Source organism: Vipera berus (assembly GCF_964194415.1).
Source record: "Vipera berus genome assembly, chromosome: 4".
Classification (NCBI taxonomy): domain Eukaryota; kingdom Metazoa; phylum Chordata; class Lepidosauria; order Squamata; family Viperidae; genus Vipera; species Vipera berus.
The window spans coordinates 77,688,167-77,708,154 of record NC_138206.1 but is presented as its reverse complement, the minus strand read 5'-3'; the positions used below and the strand labels follow the sequence as shown (position 1 = coordinate 77,708,154).

Genomic DNA, 19,988 nt, shown 5'->3' with positions numbered 1-19,988 from the left:
GCGACCCTATCTGGACCGGGATGCCTTGCGTACAGTCACTCATGCGCTCGTGACCTCTCGTCTAGACTACTGTAATGCTCTCTACATGGGGCTGCCCTTGAAGTCCACTCGGAGGCTTCAACTGGTGCAGAATGCAGCCGCACGAGTTGTACTGGGAGTCTCCCGATACTCCCATGTTACACTTTTGCTCCGCGAGCTGCATTGGCTGCCGGTTGCCCTCCGGATGAAATTCAAGGTGTTGGCAATGATTTACAAAGCCCTACATGGCATGGGTCCGGATTACCTACGGTAACACCTGTGGCCGGCGTCAATGTCCCTCCGTCCAGTGCGCTCCCACAGAGAGGGCCTCCTCAGGGTGCTGTTGTGATTCAGGGTCAGCCTGTGGGTTCAGCAGTTGGGTCGGACGACTCAGAGGAGGAGGGGGGTGTTGAAGACCTTGCTGAGGGGGTTGAAGATCTTGCTGATGATAGCCCTCAGGCAGGCCCCTCCCACTTGGTCACCATGGAGACCCAGCTGTGTGAGCCTGACAGTGTGGATGAAGATGACCCACAGCTGGCCCTGTTCAAGGACGCCCGACGCAGGAGGCAGTCAAGTAGGAGTAAACAGAGGAAGGCTGTGGGGCTTCTCGGAAAGAGGCAGAGAGAGGCCACGCCCTGAACTCTTTATAAAGGGAATGTGTGGGGAGGGCTGGTTTGCTGAAAGCAACCGCTCAGATAGTGTTTCAAAGCTCCTGTATCTTGGTTCGTGTCTTGTTTGTTTTTTGTAGTAATAAATTTGGCAGACGTAATTCCAGCCTCTTGCCGTTTGTAAAGGGGTTGCCTTTTCTGCAGGGCCGGTAGCAGGCTGGTACAGAACAGTTTGCTTTCAGCCTCCCACCCCTTACTAATATTATGGAGCAGCTACGTGCTGAGAATGCCCAGCTCACCCAGCAACTCACTTTGCTGGCAGCTCAGGTGGCTCAACTGCAAGCTCAGGTTCATGCTGCACCCCCACCATCACCCCCACCCAGGAGAAAATGCCAAGTTGCAATGCCGGATAAATTTACAGGCACTCCAGAACTGTTTCCTGCTTTCCTGGGACAATGCCAGCTCTTTATCAGCGTGAGAGCAGCTGATTTCCCCACTGACCGGGATAAGGTGGAGTTCGTGTTAAGCCTTCTTTCGGGGGATGCAGCTCGTTGGGGCACGCCTCTGCTGGCTCAACCTAGCCCATTGTTGGACAACTTTGTGGGGTTTTGTGATCATATGCGTCTGATGTATGAGGACCCTATTAAGATGCAGACTGCTACTCGACGCCTGAAAGCTCTGAGGCAGGGTCAACGCCCCCTACAGGGCTATATCAGCGATTTTCGGCTGCTTAGCCAGGATTCCGCCTGGAATGAGGCTGCGCTTGTGGATGCCTTCCAGGATGGATTGTCGGAGGAGATGTTGGATGAGCTGGCCCGTGTGGATATTCCCTCAGACCTGAATGGGCTGATCCATCTCTGCCTGCGGATTGATGCTCGGTTGCAGCAGCGAAGGAGTCGCCGTGCCACCCCACAGACCCCTGCAGCCCCTGTTGTGCGTGAGCCCCCAGTTCAAAGGGAGGAGCCAATGGAGCTGGGTGCCGCCAGGTCTCGACTATCGGTGACTGAAATGAACAGACAACGATGGGGGGGGTGTTTACTGTGGGGACCCTGAGCATTTGGCTGCTTTTTGCCCAAAGAAGCAACAGCGGGCATCAGTGACCGAGCCTGCCCCAAGAAAGTCCCCTACTTTTCTGTCGGGAAACGCCCCGAGCCCGATCTAGACAGTGTGATAGATCGGGCGTCCCACAACAACACTGAGCGACGTCTTTCCGATGCTGCCTGTGGACCTCCACGGCATTTGATTTTGGAGGCACGTCTGATCCTTCCTGGCAAGCCAGAGGGGATTCCAGTCCATGCCTTAATTGACTCTGGGGCCACCACAAATTTTATGGACTCAGCATTTGTGGCCAAATGGGCTGTTCCCCAGTGCCCGGTGGATCCGCCCATGTTAGTGGAGACTATCGATGGTCGAGTGCTCCTGTCTGGGCCTATTACGGCCACCACGCAACCATTATGTATGGCCATCAGTTCCCATGTGGAGGCCATCCAGTTCTATATCACCTCAGATCTGCATTTCCCCGTGGTCTTGGGACTGGCGTGGCTCCGGGCGCATGACCCACAGATCTATTGGTCACAGAACTTGGTCACCTTCCCAAGCTTGCAGTGCGTGGACAACTCCCGCCATATCTGTGCCGGCCAGGTGGAGGGTTTCCCAGGGGTTTCCTTGCCTCCCGAACTGTCCGACTTTGCTGATGTGTTCAGCGAGACAGAGGTGGATCAATTACCCCCGCACAGGCCCTATGACTGCCCCATTGACTTAGTCCCTAATGCGCCTCTCCCAGTGGGGCGTTTGTACTCCATGTCGGACCCCGAGTTGGCTGCATTGCGGGACTTTCTGGAGAAGAATTTGGCTCGTGGTTTCATCCGGCCCTCGTCCTTGCCAGTGTCTGCACCCGTGCTCTTCGTCAAAAAGAAGTCGGGCGAATTGCGGCTTTGCTGCGATTATAGGAAACTCAACACCATCACGGTGCGCAACCGTTACCCGCTGCCCCTCATCCCCGAACTCTTGGACCGACTCCAGGAGGCTAAGATCTTCACGAAACTGGACCTGCGTGGAGCTTACAACCTCGTCAGGGTTCGGCCGGGTGATGAGTGGAAGACGGCGTTTGGTACTCGCTATGGACAATTCGAGTACACGGTAATGCCGTTTGGCCTGACCAACGCCCCCGCTGTGTTTCAGCATTTCATGAATGACATTTTCCAGGATTTGTTGGATCAGTTTGTCATGATCTACTTGGACGACATCCTGATCTATTCCCCATCGCGTGAGGTGCACCATCAGCATCTCCATCAGGTCCTGCAGCGACTCCGAGAACATCGGCTGTTTGCCAGGTTGGAGAAGTGCCAGTTCTACCGGGTGACCATCGATTTCCTGGGTCACCGCATTTCTCCTGCGGGCATCACCATGGAGCCGAGTAAGGTTGAGTCTTTGCTGAGTTCGCAACCCCCGCGTCGCGTGAAGGATGTCCAGCGACTTCTTGGGTTCGCCAACTATTACCGAACTTTCATCCCTGGGTTTGCTGCCTTGACAGCCCCCCTCACCCGGCTCCTGCACAAGAAGACTCGGTTCCAGTGGAACGCTCCAGAACAACAGGCTTTCCAGACTTTGAAGGAAGCCTTCATGAAGGAGCCCATCTTGAAGCATCCTGACCCGCAACGGCCGTTTGTTGTGGAGGCGGACGCTTCTGACATTGCCATTGGGGCGGTGTTTCTCCAGGCAACGACGCCCAGCGGTACCCTCATCCCTTACGCGTACCATTCATGAAAACAACCCTTCGGAGCGCAATTATACAATCTGGGAGAAGGAGCTGCTGGCCATCGAAGCGGCGTTCGAGGCCTGGAGGCATCATCTGGAGGGAGCGCGGCATCAAATCGAGGTCCGGTCGGACCATAAGAATTTGGAAAGCCTGCAGACCGCTCGGAATTTGAACCAACGCCAGATCCGGTGGTCTCTTTTCTTTGCGAGGTTTGACTTCCGGGTTCGGTACATACCTAGCAGGCACAATCAAAGAGCGGATGCTCTGTCCAGGAAGCCCGAATATTCCCGAGTGGAAGACAAGCTTCTGCCCAGGACAGTGATCCCCGTCGAGTCTTTTGCTGCGGTGCGGGAGCCGGTTGATATACGGGCTCGGATCCGGGAGGCACAGCAGCAGGAGGTGTGGGTGGCTCCGTGGAAGGAGGAGGTGGGGCCAGATTCTCCTTGGACAGTCACGGATGGACTCTTGTATTATCGTGACCGGCTCTAATGTTCCAGGAGGGCCACTCAGGGGACTCATCCTCAGCCAGTGTCACGATAACCCGGCGGCAGGGCATTTTGGCCTGTTCAAGACCCTGAACCTGGTCTCCCGTACCTTCTGGTGGCCCCGAGTCCGACACGACGTCCAGTCCTATGTTACCTCCTGCATCCCATGCAGGCAGGCCAAGTCAGCGACAGGGGCCCCGCCTGGATTACTGCAGCCTTTGCCAATACCCAAAAGATCCTGGGGGGCTGTGTCCATGGACTTTCTGACGGATTTACCCCCATCCTCTGGTTTTACGACAGTGTATGTGGTGGTGGACATGCTGACCAAGATGGCGCACTTCATCCCCTGTCGCGGCTTACTGTCAGCCCGCGCCACTAGTCGTATATTCATTCAGCAGGTGTTTCGGCTGCACGGCCTCCCTGATAGAGTCGTCTCTGATAGGGGGGCCCAGTTTACAGCCCGCTTCTGGCAGGGGTTGATGCATGCGTTGGATATCAAGATTTGCCTCTCGTCCGCGCATCATCCTCAAACTGACGGGGGAACCGATAAGGTCATTGGTATCCGGGAACAATATCTGCGCTGCTACGTCAATCTGCAGCAAAACAATTGGGTGGACTATCTGGCCATAGCTGAGTTTGCATTTAACAATTCGCAGCACACCTCCACACAGATGACACCGTTCTTGGCCAATGTGGGATATCACCCCCGGTTTTTTCCCCTTTCTCCCGTGGACTCACCGGAGCCGGCAGCGAACGACTTCATGGCAGAGTTACAGGCGATCCATCGATTGGTGCGACATCAGTTAGAGAAGGCCAAGGCCGATTACAAAAGGTTTGCTGATCGGTCAAGATGGGATACGCCTCCACTATCGGTGGGAGATCGGGTCTGGTTGTCCACCAGGAACCTACCGTCAACACGGCCGGTGAGAACGTTAGATCACCAATATTTAGGACCGTTCCCAGTCGAGGCTGTCATCAATCCGGTCGCCTATCGCTTAACTCTGCCACGTTCCCTGCGCGTGCACCCAGTCTTTCATCGGTCTCTGTTGGTCCCCGAGCAACCGGCCTGTCCACTCCACCGAGCGGAACCTCCCCCATCAGGACCTCGTGATGGAGGCAGCACCCCCGAGTACGAGGTCGCCAGCATCAGGGATTCCCGTTGGCTGAAAGGTCGTTTCCAGTACCTGATTGAATGGAAAGGTTACGGACCAGAGGACTTCACCTAGGAAGACGCGACCGCCGTTCATGCCCCTGCGTTGTTGACCGCTTTTCATGAACAATTTCCATCCCGACCGCATCCGGATCGGCAGACCCGGGGGAAGGGCCCTGCGGTGCGGAATAGTGTTGTGATTCAGGGTCAGCCTGTGGGTTCGGCAGTTGGGTCGGACGACTCAGAGGAGGAGGGGGGTGTTGAAGACCTTGCTGAGGGGGTTGAAGATCTTGATGATAGCCCTCAGGCAGGCCCCTCCCACTTGGTCACCATGGAGACCCAGCTGTGTGAGCCTGACAGCGTGGATGAAGATGACCCACAGCTGGCCCTGTTCAAGGACGCCCAACGCAGGAGGCAGTCAAGTAGGAGTAAACAGAGGAAGGCTGTGGGGCTTCTCGGAAGGAGGCAGAGAGAGGCCACGCCCTGAACTCTTTATAAAGGGAATGTGTGGGGAGGGCTGGTTTGCTGAAAGCAACCGCTCAGATAGTGTTTCAAAGCTCCTGTATCTTGGTTCGTGTCTTGTTTGTTTTTTGTAGTAATAAATTTGGCAGACGTAATTCCAGCCTCTTGCCGTTTGTAAAGGGGTTGCCTTTTCTGCAGGGCCGGTAGCAGGCTGGTACAGAACAGGTGCCTCCGATCAAAGAATGCCGATTGGTGGCCCCCAGGGGGAGGGCATTCTCTGTGGGCGCGCCAGACCTGTGGAACCGCTTGCCGGTTGAGCTCCTGATGGCCCCCGAACTTTGCTCCTTCCGGTGCGATCTAAAAACGTATTTTTTGAGCAATCTGCCCTGGTCTGATGGGTTAGGGTTGGGGTTTTAATATGTTCTTAATTATTGTTTTAAATTTTAAATTTGGGCATTATATTTAATTGTTTTTTAACTTTTATATTCTATTTTTTATATTTATTGCCCTGGGTCCTTCGGGAGAAGGGCGGTATAAAAATATAATAAATAAATAAATAAATAAATTTAGGGGTACACAGATAGTGATTTAGTAATGGAATATAAATGGATTCTGACAGCTACATTGTATATGGTGCTTTGTCTTAAGTCTACTTGGAAACATTTGCATTGAGTCAGAATTTGGCAAGACGCCCAGAAATAGCAAAAAACAGCTGTAGTAAATAGCATTGGGCTATCTACTAAAGAGTGAAATTCTATATATTTAGAAACTGCTGACCTTGGATTATAAACACACTGAGCTGCATTTTGAAGCTAAAGACTTTGCAGAAAAAAAAAAGAAAAACCTTGGCCCTTGGTTAATTTTCTAAAGGAGAAGTTACTGGAAAGCTTTCAGGTGGTTAAAAATTTTGGACTGAAATGTTGGCTGGCTGATAATTATAATACCCCTGAAAAAATGAACTGTTACAAAATACTATTTTCAGTGGTGCTTTGATAATTGGAATCATATTGGATTACAAAAATCATATATAAAGATAAGGACTACACAAGATTTGGTTGTTTGGATTTTAAGATGGGCTGCTTTGATAAAGCTAAAGAGACTATTGTACGGGTGAAAAACTACTTAGAAGAGGGAGACAAAATGGATGTTGTATATTTATCTAAAAGTGACAGAAAACACCTCCTGCTGAAGACCCCAGTGTGGAACATCCGAGATTTGCAGGAAAAACAACTAAAGACAAAGCAAATACATTCCAGAAGAAAATATATGCAATGCTGTGACAGAGTCAAATGACAATTGTCTTAAATCATGATGAGATTAAAAACAACTTTGATACCATAAATGAACATATCTATAACCTAAACTCACAATTATACAACACTCAAAAAATGATGAACAAATAGACAATAGAATACAAATCAGAGGAAAATGACTTAAATATGGAAGCTACAAATGAAGAGAACTACAGTTTAGTACAAACAAAAGAAAATCTGTAAAACTTTGCTACAACAAAGGAAATAAAAAAAGATGTTTTACCTTCCAGGACTTCAAAACAAACAAGGACAAAAAAGATGATTTAATAAAATGGATTAAAGAGCTGGCAGGAGAAACATTAAAGCATTCTAGTTAATTTGCCTTTTTTATCCCCAACAATATGTACAAAAATGCAACCTGGCAAGCTAAACGTACTGATTTGGAAACTGACCTGGCAAAAGAAGATTAGAATTAGATTTAAGAGATGAGATTCAATTTACCAGATGGAATACTGTATGATGTGGTGGCGAACCTGTGGCACACGTGCCACAGGTGGCATGCAGAGCCCTCTGTGGGCACACGCACCATCACCCCAGTCCTAGGCCTTCAGCTGAGCTTTATAAAACCTTTCCACTTTAGGCCGCCGCCGCTGTGTGCAAAAAAAAAAAGGTTCAATCAATCAATTTTAACTTCTCACGGGAAAAAAAAGATTTCACAAAGTTGGAATTGATTGAACTTTTTAGTCCCATCCAGTCTGCCATTATAACCGCAGCCATGCCCAACCAATGGGTCATGCCCATGCAATTGGCCACACCCACCCAATGGGGCACACCCACCCAGCACCTGACGATACTCAGTCTCTAAAGGGTTTGCCATCACTGCCCTAAGTCCAATTTTCCTCCAATGTGATTTTCCCATGTATTTTATCAGGAAACATAGATAGGGCAAGCTAGAAAAGTTAGTGCCCTCCCAACCATACAAAAGCACTCCAAATTTGTTGGCGATGTCCAGTTTGCTCTCCGAGTTCATGGTGAGGTAACCCTAACCCTAAGTTGAATTTTCCTCCAATGGGATTTTCCCATGTATTTTACCAGGAAACATAGATAGGGCAGCCTAGAAAAGTAAGTGCCCTTCTAACCATACCCAAGAGTTTGTTGGCAATTTCCATTTTGCTCTAAGTTCACGGTGACCTAACCCAAAGTGGACTATTCCTCCAGTGGGATTTTCCCATGCATTTTACCAGGAAACATATTGTTATGGTTCCGACAAATAAAAATCTTCAAAGAACTTCAAGGCATTGGTTACCTGGTTGTTGTTAGTTGTGAAGTCGTGTACAGCCCATCATGACCCCATGGACAATGTTCCTCCAGGCCTTCCTATCCTCTACCATCTTCTGGAGTCCATTTAACCTCACGCCTATAGAATGAAACTTTTAATGTTAACAATTAACATAGAAATTATTGCATTATTTTATTGTCTTGTGCTTTATTGTGCATATCAACATTATCCATTTACTTAAAACTGCTATGGTATGTTTTGATGGATGCTTAGAATTTGCTATGAATGCAAAAACGCAAATGCTTGAGGTATTCAGAAGCATACAATTAAAATCTCAGCTTCTAAAAGTATGAATGGCCACTCTTGTCTGCGTCTATTGTCATCATAATACCAACTTTGCCTTTGGCATATTTAATAAACTCTTTGATGTATTTCCTTTAGAGGGAAATAAGTTTATATATAATTAGCTTAATCCTCAGGGGGGGAAAATAGTGCTACACAAAAAAAATGTTTTGTTTTCTGTTTGGTTTGTACAGTGCTTTTTTTTTAAAGGTGCTGGAACTCAGAGGTGCTGTCACTGGGAGTGATGCCGGTGTCTTGCTATGGCATCGCCACCCATCCTTTTCACCCCCGCCCCTGCGGCTTGGAGCCACATGCCGCAGGGATTCCCCTCCCCACAGCTGCCATGGGGATTCCCCTCCCCATGGTTGCCACACCATGGCCCATGCTGAGTCCCCACCCAGAGCTGCTCCGAACCCTGACCCAGAGCTGTGTTCCTCACTGCAGTGGTCTCCGGTACCAAACAGCCTCTTTCCAACCACATCCAGAAAAATTTGTAACAAACATTGTAATTCTCAAGGCCTGTTTGGTATTTCCCAGCAATCTGTTACTGGAAGGAAAAAGCAATCCCTGCTGCGTTACTGATCCCAGAGAAGCATTTGCATGTATGGAGGTATCCTTAGGGTGCCATAGTTATGGATGAGAAATATTGGTTGCAAAGTTGGCATTTCTGGATGTAATACAGATATTTTGGACTTATTTTTGTTTCTTTGCATGTTTGATATTTTTAAAAAGGCATATGCTACTGACTACATTTATGCACATAAATAACATCTTTTGCTAGGATACATTACCACTGCTTGTCCAGAATGTGAAAATTGAAAAATTGTGACTAAACAAAATTTTAATGTACCGATAATACCACCAGAAATTATTTTAGCCTTTTTAATAAATGTTGTTATTGATGTTAAGCTCACCATGGAAAACATCATATATTGTTATGTATATACTAGGTTAATTATTTAAAAACTGAAGTGCAACATAACTAGATTCCAAATAATTATTTTTCAAAACACAACAGTCCAAACAGTAAAAGTAAAGTCTAAATTAAGAATATTTCATTTTTAAGAATTGTTTAATTTAAAGTGGTTTAGTTGTAATAGATGGTTTTCAAGAGTGTACAAAAGATACTTTTTTTTCTAGCATCAGCTAAATTAGACATATTACATTGAGAAAAATGTTTCTCATTTCCTGTTACCTTTATTGATTTCATTGCAGAGATGTTAACATAGGAAATAGATTATTTTGTTATCTAATTTTACCTTCCAAAAGACAGAAGCAGATGAAAAATGTGAGGTTCTTTCCTGTTGGCTTTTTTGAATGAGCTGTTTTAGATTCTAAAAGTTTACTTCCTAAAGAAGTAACCTTGTAAATAATTTTAATGTCCTCCTGTAGTGCAGGGTAGGCAACCTTGGCTCTTTTATGACTCAAGGACTTCAACTCCCAGAATTCTTGAGTCAGCATGGCTCAGCTTGGAAACCTCTCTCTTTCCCCTCAGCATGACTGGCTCAGGATTTCTTGGAGTTGAAGTCCACGAGTCATAAAAAAGAGCCAAGATTGCCTACTCCTAAAGCCAATAGAGCAGACATATCAAACTCGCGACATCACGTGACGTCGCGCGACATATCGGAACTTTTTCCCATTGCCGGCAATGGGATGGGCACGGTTTCTCCATGACGCTTTGGCCCGTAGGCCGGCAGTTTGACACCCCTGCAATAGAGGGAGCTTTTTTTTTTTCTTCAAAAAAAAAAATAAAAAAGGTGCCGGAATGCCGTTTTGAGCGTTCTATGAGAAAAAAAGCCCTGGGTTTGTATGGTTGGTTCTGTCACTATTGGCTCAGACACATATTTTATGTGGTGCTTTAACAACATTAACATATTGTTGGTTTTTATTAAGAACTTAATGCTAAATCAGATCAAGGCCTATTTTTCCACAGTGATTAATCATATACCTATATTTGTTTTTAATATGTTTTAATTACAATTTTGAAAATATAAAATCAGAGAAGGGGAAAGGGAAAGGGAATAATATGCAAATGGGTAAACAAAGATCTTATCATAGTTATTATAATTTTACATTGTATCAGTGTACCGTATTTTTCGGACCATAAGACGCACCTGACCATAAGACGCACCCAGTTTTTAGAGCAGGAAAACAAGAAAAAAAATATTCTGAACCAAATAGTACCAGTATACTAAAACAGGGCTTTTCAACCTTTTCATCCGTTGTACCACTTTTAGGACAAAGAAATGTCACCCAGCAACGTGTCAAAAACTTGACGCCCCCCCTAAAAAAGGAAAAAAATGATAAAGTATAGGTAGTCCTCGACTTACAATGATTCAATTAGTGACCGTTCAAAGTTACGACACTGAAAAAAGTGACTTATGACCATTTTTCACACTTATGACCGTTGCAGCATCCCTAGGGTCATGTGATTTACATTTGGATGCTTGGCAATCGATTCATATTTATGATGGTCACATTGTTCCAGGGTCATGTGATTGCCTTTTGCAACCTTCTGACAAGCAAAGTTAGTGGGGAAACCAGATTCACTTAACAATCATGTTACTAATTTAATTTCTCTCTCTCCTTCTCTTTCTCTCCCTCTCTCCCCCTCCCTCTTTCTTTCTCCTCTCCTTCTTTCTCTCTTTCCCTTTCCTTCTTTCCCTATTTTTCTCTTTCCCTCTATTTCTCCCTCTTTCTCTCTCTCCCTGTTTCCCTCCCTTTCTTTCTCCTTCTCCCTCTCTATTTTTATCTTTCCCTCTATTTCTCCCTCTTCCTCTATTTCCCTCCCTCTTTCTTTCTCCTTGTCTCTCTCTCCCTTTCTTTCTCTCCCTCTTTCTCTCTCTCCCTCTATTTCCCTCCCTTTCTCCTTCTCTCTCTCCCTCTTTCTTTCTCCTTGTCTCTCTCTCCCTTTCTTTCTCTCCCTCTTTCTATTTTTCTCTTTCTCTTTCTCCCTCCCTCTCTCCCTCCCTCTCCCATTGTCCCTTCCTTCTTTCCTTCCTTCCTTCCTTCTTTCTTCCTTCCCTCCCTCTTTGTCCTTCCCTCTCCGCGTTAGAGCAGTACCTACGGAGGCAGCCCTGTGGCCCGGCTTTCTCTTGCAGAAGGCAGGTTGAAACGGAGCAAGGAATGCGAATCGGCCGATCTCGCGCTCCTGCATTCTCCTCCGCTCGGTTTCAGCTTTTCTTGCTACAAGAGAAAGCAGGCTGAAACGGAGCGAGGGAATCTCCCTTGCTTTGTTTCAGCCTGCTTTCTCTTGTAGCAAGAGAAGCTGAAACCGAGCGGAGGAGAATGCAGGAGCGCGAGATCGGCCGATTCGCATTCCTTGCTCCGTTTCAGCCTGCCTTCTGCAAGAGAAAGCCGGGCCGTAGGGAGATTGTAGGAGCCAATTGCAATCTCCCTTGCTTTCACTTGTGGAGGTTGGGGCTGGCCATACGGATCACCTTCGGACCATAAGACGCACCCTTGTTTTCCCCCCCACTTTGGGGGGAAAAAAGTGCATCTTATGGTCCGAAAAATATGGTAAATAAAAGAACATTTTATATTTAAAAAGCCTGAAAATCTCTTTTAAACTGTAAGCAAAATAAAGTGAAACTGAATATTTGCAATAAATATTCACAATCCCACAAACCATAGAATTGCAGTAATTCTGTTTTTTGCTTCTTATACACACATAACTACATACACATTTGAACTTTTTTTCGTGTGCTTATTATCACAAGTATAATCTGATACTAGTCTGAGGATAGCAAATCTGACTTTTAGGTAGAATTAAAAAAAATATTGTCACTGTGCATATGGTGATACAGGTAATCTGTGAGTATGTTTTACTTGTCTTTCATCAATGACCTTTGCTTTTTACAATGCCTCTCATAGCCAAATTCAGACACTTTTTATGTATTGTGGTTCTTAGTTTCATGTTTCTCAGCTGTTGAAGTGCTGTAGCTCTTTTATATTTCTTAGTTGCTGTATTGTTGTATTTGTAATATCTTCTTTTTAGAAATTGCTAGCCAGTGTATTATTAAAAATGATATTCTTTAATCTTGAAATACTGTTATATTCATTTTATTTTGAAGGTTTCTATGTTGCTTTAGTCATTTTGATTCCAAGCAGCTCACAAGCAGCAAAATACAGATACTATAATCATAACAAAATAAGCAAAATATCAAAAGCATAATTCTCATCACCATCAACCTCATCATGATTTAGAATATTATCCTCCAGTTAAACTAAAAAATTATTACATTAATCAAAATAGTACTGCTTTGTAAGCCCACCTTGAAAACAAGGTTGTTTACTAGTATGTTATGCAATGTAACAACAGTGTTAAGGGATTTAATCACATGAAAAATTTCCCAAGGTGGTTAAATGACATGGTTGAGAAGGTTAATAGGCATTTTCTAGAAACTGTTTACAATTTATATGTTTACATCACAGAGCTATAATTCAAACATTGTAAGATAAGCAATTGTTGTCAATTCAGTTTGCATTTAGAAAATTTTTGATTATTATGTCTTTGCTGATATCTGTCTATCTTTGATAATTTATGTAAGAACCTCTTTAGTAATGCTTCATATAGGAATTTATACTAGAATTACGTTTATTTAAAATCCCTGAATATTCTGCTATAGTAATTTGCTATAATGTGCAGGTAACTGTTCTACCATCTGAATTTATTTAATATCATTTGAAGAGAATGGTGTATAAATTCATACATAAGTAGAGTAGAAGATGAGTTTGCCCTTTTTAGCTTTTATATATTTTTCTCAGGGAAGATTTTTTCTTCCTCTGCTTCTGGACTTATTAATTTCATTAATTTAATAAATTTTATTACATTTATTAATTTTAGTTTCCCATTCTAGAAAACAGGATATATGTCAAATTATTATAATCACTAACTTAAATTGTATGTTTGACAGTAATTTTCAAAAAGCAACTGTATTAGAGGTCTTTTACAGTTTGTGGATTAAAATATAATGAGTATGACTTTAAAATCTGAAAATGAAACAAACTGTGTTGCTTTATGGGGAAAATAAGTTGTAAACAGCAATAGTACATTTTGTACCATATTCTCAGCTACCAAATTATCTATACAGAATGTGTTAGTACTTTAGAAAGTCTTGTAGTCTTATAGTTCAAATTTGTAAGAAAGTTCATATATATATATTTGTGATTTTAAAAATGTGTATTTAAGGTAGATAAGCTAACAAATGGATATTTTAAATATGAAGTTGGGTTGTTGCTATACATAGTAAGAATTGAACATGAACTGAATTGAACAGAATAAGTAAAAGGTATGGAGATAAATGGATATTTTAACAAAAGTTGAACATTGAGCAAGGAGTATTTTATTTATTTTTATTTTATTTTTAATTCCATTTATATCCCGCCCTTCTCCGAAGACTCAGGGCGGCTTACAAGCTTAGCAGTAGCCTTCATTCTATGTATATGCCTGCTTATTAGGGCTTTCACACCCACCCCCAAGCGGCATTATTACAAAGTCAGCTTATTGCCCCCAACAATCTGGGTCCTCAGACAAAGATATGTGATTTCCTCTTGTATGTGTAAAAGTATGTTTAATACTTTTTTTACATTACAGGATATTAAATGTGAGTTTGTGTGTACTTATCTCATGTGACTGAGAACTCAAATGATTTGCTGCAAATCCTAGGTTGTTGCATCCAACCATTATAATTTAGACATAAATGAAAACCCATCTCCCTTACCTAATAATCAAACAAATATATGAATTTCTGTCCCATACTAAAAATGCTAAAAAGTATACATACATTTAAAGTGTGCAGATGCGGGAAGATAGTGGATGGTATTGTTTGCTATAAGCAATAAATGTACATGACTGATCCTCTCCCCACTTTGCTATATGGTAATAAAATCGTAGTTGGAAACAGGAAAAGAGTAGAAATGAACTGAATGCAACAGGAATGGAATACTTAAGAAATGTGGGTACTAAAACATAAAGGAGTGAGAATGAGTGCTCTATGTGGATTGCATACAAAGTGAATGGCCATTGAGGTGTTTTGAATATATATATACTGTATATATATGAATGAGGATCAAATCATAATAAAATATATGAAGGAAGTGAGAGGAAAGGGATACCTGAAAAAAATGTTATTGGATGAACTTTAGATCCTCAGAAAAAGAAAAGCACTAATTCAAGAAATAAAATACAAGTTATATTTGTTCTGTAGATGTGAAGAAAAGTATGAAAGGCTATAGTGTATTAATGCAAATGAGGTCTAGGTAGATTTTTTCCCTTTTCTCTTATTTCCTGAGTCCAGGAAAGTTCTCAATTTGTGTCAATATTTTCACCAATATAATTAATTGATTTTAGCCACTATCTAATCCAATGAATATTCTGATTTACTACATCATCTTAAACTGTAATAAAAAATAGTGTGTTATTGAAGTGAACTTAAGTAACATCAAACAAGAAAACATTTCTAAAATACATCAGTAGAATACATTGGGTACAGTACTTACTTACCCTTGTGCAAATAGTCCCTATGAAGATTACCTCGGCAGTTATATTAACACAGGAACTTTTATTGCTAACAATAAGAGTAATTTTGGCAGAAATATCCAAATGATGAATATTCCTATGATCTGACCTAAACAATAAAACAGAATGACCATGCTTTTTGAAGGCAATGGTCATTATAGTCTTAAATATCTTGAGCTCATCAGGTGATAGTTCATAAGGTAGAAGGGCTGCTTCAGAGAGTTCCAGCTCTTGTTAATATTCACATTAGAAAAGAGCATTAAATAGCCTTTTACCTTGATTTAAGTAGAAGTGAATCGGCCAGCAGAGCTGATGTAGCTACCTGTTTACCCTTTCTTTTTAAACATTGACACTAAGAACTTCGTGTCAGTGAGGCTCAAGCAATACAAAAATGTTTGACACTTATCAATTGGTTTATGTTGATCCTTTCTTCTTACAGTATATGTTTCATTATGAAATGTAATATTTTTTAATATATTGATATATATCATTTACTTTTTTTTCTTTCTGATTTTTAGGGACAGGCACTTTTGGGCGGGTTCACCTGGTGAAAGAGAAGGCTGCTAAATCCTACTTCGCATTGAAAGTAATGAGCATTCCAGATGTTATTCGGCTAAAACAAGAACAACATGTACACAATGAAAAATCTGTTTTGAAAGAAGTGAATCATCCATTTCTGATCAGATTGTAAGCTTCATCTACTGAGTCCAATCGCGATCAGTTCTAGCAATCAAAATCTTTGGGTGAAAAATTTTCAATTCTTTTCCCCATATTCAAAAGTATCTAGGAAGCCTATTGCAGAAGAAAAATGAAATATATACATTATAAACACTTTGTCTCTGTTTGCTTTTCCAAAAAGGTGTGGTATGTGATTTTACAGCATTGCTCAAGATAGATTGATTATCCTTCAAAGTACAGTAATTGTTATAGTTGTATATAATGTATATATTCAAGCATTTTTCAGGAATAAATGTGTCTGTGTGTACATATACATATGCATATACAGGTGAAACTCGAAAAATTAGAATATCGTACAAAAGTTCATTTATTTCAGTAATGCAACTTAAAAGGGGAAACTAATATATGAGATAGACTCATTACATGCAAAGCAAGATAGTTCAAGCGGTGATTTGTCATAATTGTGATGATTATGGCTTACAGCTCATGAAAACCCCAAATCGACAATCTCAGAAAATTAGAATATTGTGAAAAGGTGCAATATTCTAGGCTCAAAGTGTCCCACTCTAATCAGCTAATTAAGCCATAACACCTGCAAAGGGTGGTTCAGTAGTCTGGTTCAGTAGGAATTCACAATCATGGGGAAGACTGCTGACCTGACAGTTGTGCAGAAAACCATCATTGACACCCTCCATAAGGAGGGAAAGCCTCAAAAAGTAATTGCAAAAGAAGCTGGATGTTCCCAAAGTGCTGTATCAAAGCACATTAATAGAAAGTTATGTGGAAGGGAAAAGTGTGGAAGAAAAAGGTGCACAAGTAGCAGGGATGACTGCAGCCTGGAGAGGATTGTCAGGAAAAGTCCATTCAAAAGTGTTGCGGACTTTCACAAGGAGTGGACTGAGGCTGGAGTCAGTGTATCAAGAGCCACCACACATAGACGGATCCTGGACATGGGCTTCAAATGTCGTATTCCTCTTGTCAAGCCACTCCTGAACAACAAACAAAGTCAGAAGCATCTTACCTGGGCTAAAGAAAAACAGACCTGGTCTGTTGCTCAGTGGTCTAAAGTCCTCTTTCTGATGAGAGCAACTTTTGCATCTCATTTGGAAACCAAGGACCCAGAGTCTGGAGGAAGAATGGAGAGGCACACACTGAAAGATGCTTGAAGTCCAGTGTGAAGTTTCCACAGTCTGTGTTGATTTGGGGAGCCATGTCATCTGCTGTTGTTGGTCCACTGTGCTTCATTAAGTCCAGGGTCAGTGCAGCCATCTACCAGGAGATTTTGGAGCACTTCATGCTTCCTTCCGCAGATGAGCTTTATGGGGATGCTGACTTCATTTTCCAGCATGACGTGCCACCTGCCCACACTGCGAAAAGCACCAAAACCTGGTTCAATGACCGTGGGATTACTGTGCTTGATTGGCCAGCAAACTCGCCTGACCTGAACCCCATATGGGGCATTGCCAAGAGAAAGATGAGAGACATGAGACCGAACAATGCAGAAGAGCTGAAGGCCGCTATTGAAGCATCCTGATCTTCCATAACACCTCAGCAGTGCCACAGGCTGATAGCTTCCATGCCACGCCGCATTGAGGCAGTAATTGCTGCAAAAGGGGCCCAAACCAAGTACTGAGTACATATGCATGCTTATACTTTTCAGAGGTCCGATATTGTTCTATGTACACTCCTTGTTTTATTGATTGCATGTAATGTTCTAATTTTCTGAGATTGTGGATTTGGGGTATTCATGAGTTGTACACCATAATCATCAGAATTATGACAAATCACGGCTTGAACTATCTTGCTTTGCATGTAATAAGTCTATCTCATATATTAGTTTCCCCTTTTAAGTTGCATTACTGAAATAAATGAACTTTTGCACGATATTCTAATTTTTCGAGTTTCACCTGTATATGTTTCTGAAAGACATCTTCCTTTTTTGTACATTCAGCTTGCTTTTTGACATAATTTTATCATGGCATAAGTCTTGATAGTATTATTCCTAGGAGAGGCTCAAACATTTTCCTGTGTGAAGAGAGAACAGAACAAAAGTGGAATCTGTAAATCCATTTTTCCCCCTTTTTTACAAGAATGTCTACAGGATATAATTCCACTTGTATAAATTTTGGATGGAAACCAAGAATGCCTTTTTTGATAGTTGACACTATGGTTATTCCTTTTTTAGATAAGGAATGAGTACATGAATGAAAGCTCATCTTTTCAATAAGCAAAATTACTCCCATTTTGAATATGTTCTCACAAATATAGCAGTTTTGTATAAGATTTGGCAGCTTTCTTCTTTAGAATGAAATAAGTTAGAGATATTTTAAGCTTCAGGGGAAAATGGTTACAGCATTCAGTGTTTTAATAAAGTAATTGCTGATAAATGTGTTGACAGTACACAAACTACAATTCCCTCTGATTGAAACTACAGGAAATCTGTTTCTGTATATGGCTCATTACTTTTTTAAAATATCTTGTGGTAATGGGTGGAGTAATGCATGTTACCGGAAATGTCAGAGTTTCGCAAGTTAAACTATAAACAGAGGAATTATAAGTACATATTGCAAAAGTAATTTCAACATAAGATTATATCCTAATAAGATGAAACTGACAAAGAGAACAAAGGATAGCAAGCTCAGTTAAAAATGCATTTTTGCCTACTAGTGATTCTGAGAAATAAACATGTAAAATTTATGGCAGAATTAATTTTTGTACAGGTTATATTTCTGAGTTCTCCTCAACCATTTTTATTGCAAATTTTCAAGTATTAGTCAATTCATTAATGTGAGTGAAGAAATAGAACAGAGGTACACTGGGGTAATAAATTTATGGGACTATTTCCAGCATTGGTTTTATACTAATGCAGGATCTGGCAAACTGGCCATTTATATCTTGTCATCCCTGGTGATTAACTGTGTTGATCCAATGCTGAAACCTTGGATCTAAAAATTTCTAAAACCTATGGAGATACTTACTACTCCTGTCTACTCTATTTTTGTCCATATCTTTAGGCAAAACAAACCTTATTTTTTTCTCCTGAACATTTTCTGAAACAGGTAATAATTGTTGAAAACAATTATTGTTTTCCTTCTTTAATAAATATACAATGGGGACTTGTTGTTGTTATTGTTAGTTGCAAAGTTGTGTCCGACCCAACACGACCCCATTGACAACTTTCCTCCAGGCCTTCCTGTCCTCTACCATCTTCTGGAGTCTATTTAGGCTCACGCCTACTGCTTCAGTGACTCCATCCAGCCACCTCATTCTCTGTCGTCCCGTTCTTTTCCTGCCCTCAATCTTTCCCAGCATTAGCATCTTCTCCAGTTTGTCCTTCCTTCTCATTAGGTGGCCAAAGTATTTGAGTTTCAACTTCAGGATCTGGCCTTCCAAAGAGCAGTCAGGGTTGATCTCCTGTAGGACTGACCAGTTTGATTGCCTTGCAGTCCAAGGGACTCGCAGGTGTCTTCTCCAGCACCATAGTTCATAGGCTTCAATTCTTTGGTGCTCAGCCTTTCTTATGGTCCAACTTTCACAGCCATACATTGCAACTGGGAAAACTATGGCCTTGGCTATATGCACTTTTGTTGGCAGGGTGATGTCTCTGCTTTTTAGTGTGCTGTCTAGATTTGCCATGGCTTTTCTCCCCAGGAGCAAGCGTCTTTTAATTTCTTGGCTGCGGTCCCCATCTGCGGTAATTTTGGAGCCCAGGAAAATAAAATCTGTCACTACCTCCATTTCTTCCCCATCTATTTGCCAGGAATTGAGAGGGCCGGATGCCATGATCTTGGTTTTCTTAATGTTAAGTTTCAAGCCAACATTTACACTCTCCTTCTTTACCCGCAACAAGAGGCTCTTATATGTTCTGCATATAAGTTAAACAGGCAGGACGACCGTATACAGCCTTGTCGGACTCCTTTTCCAATTTTGAACCAATCAGTGGTTCCATGTCCACTTCTCACTGTTGCTTCTTGACCCACATATAGGTTTCTCAAGAGAGAAATAAGATGGTCTGGTACCCCCATCACTTTAAGAACTTGCCACAGTTTGTTGTGATCCACACAATCAGATGCTTTAGCATAGTCAATGAAGCAGAAGTAGGTGTTTTTCTGGAACTCCCTAGCTTTCTTCATGATCCAACATATGTTGGCAATTTGATCTCTAGTTCCTCTGCCTCTTCAAAATCCTGCCTGTGCTTCTGGTAGTTCTCGATCCACATACTGCTGGAGTCTAGCTTGTAGGATTTTAAGCATAACTTTACTAGCATGTGAAATGAGTACAATGGTGCGATAGTTTGAACATTCTTTGGCACTGCCTTTCTTTGGAATTGGAATGTAAACTGATCTTTTCCAATCCTGTGGCCACTCTTGAGTTTTCTAAATTTGCTGGCAAATTGAGTGTAGCACTTTTACTGCATCGTCTTTTAAGATTTTGA

General features: G+C 42.4%; 1 protein-coding gene across 1 annotated transcript in view; it reads left to right on the top strand.

Moving 5' to 3' along the window:
- Positions 1-19,988, top strand: part of PRKX (protein kinase cAMP-dependent X-linked catalytic subunit) — a 116,837-nt gene that overhangs the window by 56,140 nt on the left and 40,709 nt on the right. The window contains exon 2 of the mRNA XM_081326307.1: positions 15,394-15,562. Coding sequence (XP_081182433.1) covers positions 15,394-15,562 — 169 coding nt within the window. The remainder of the gene's footprint in view (positions 1-15,393; positions 15,563-19,988) is intronic.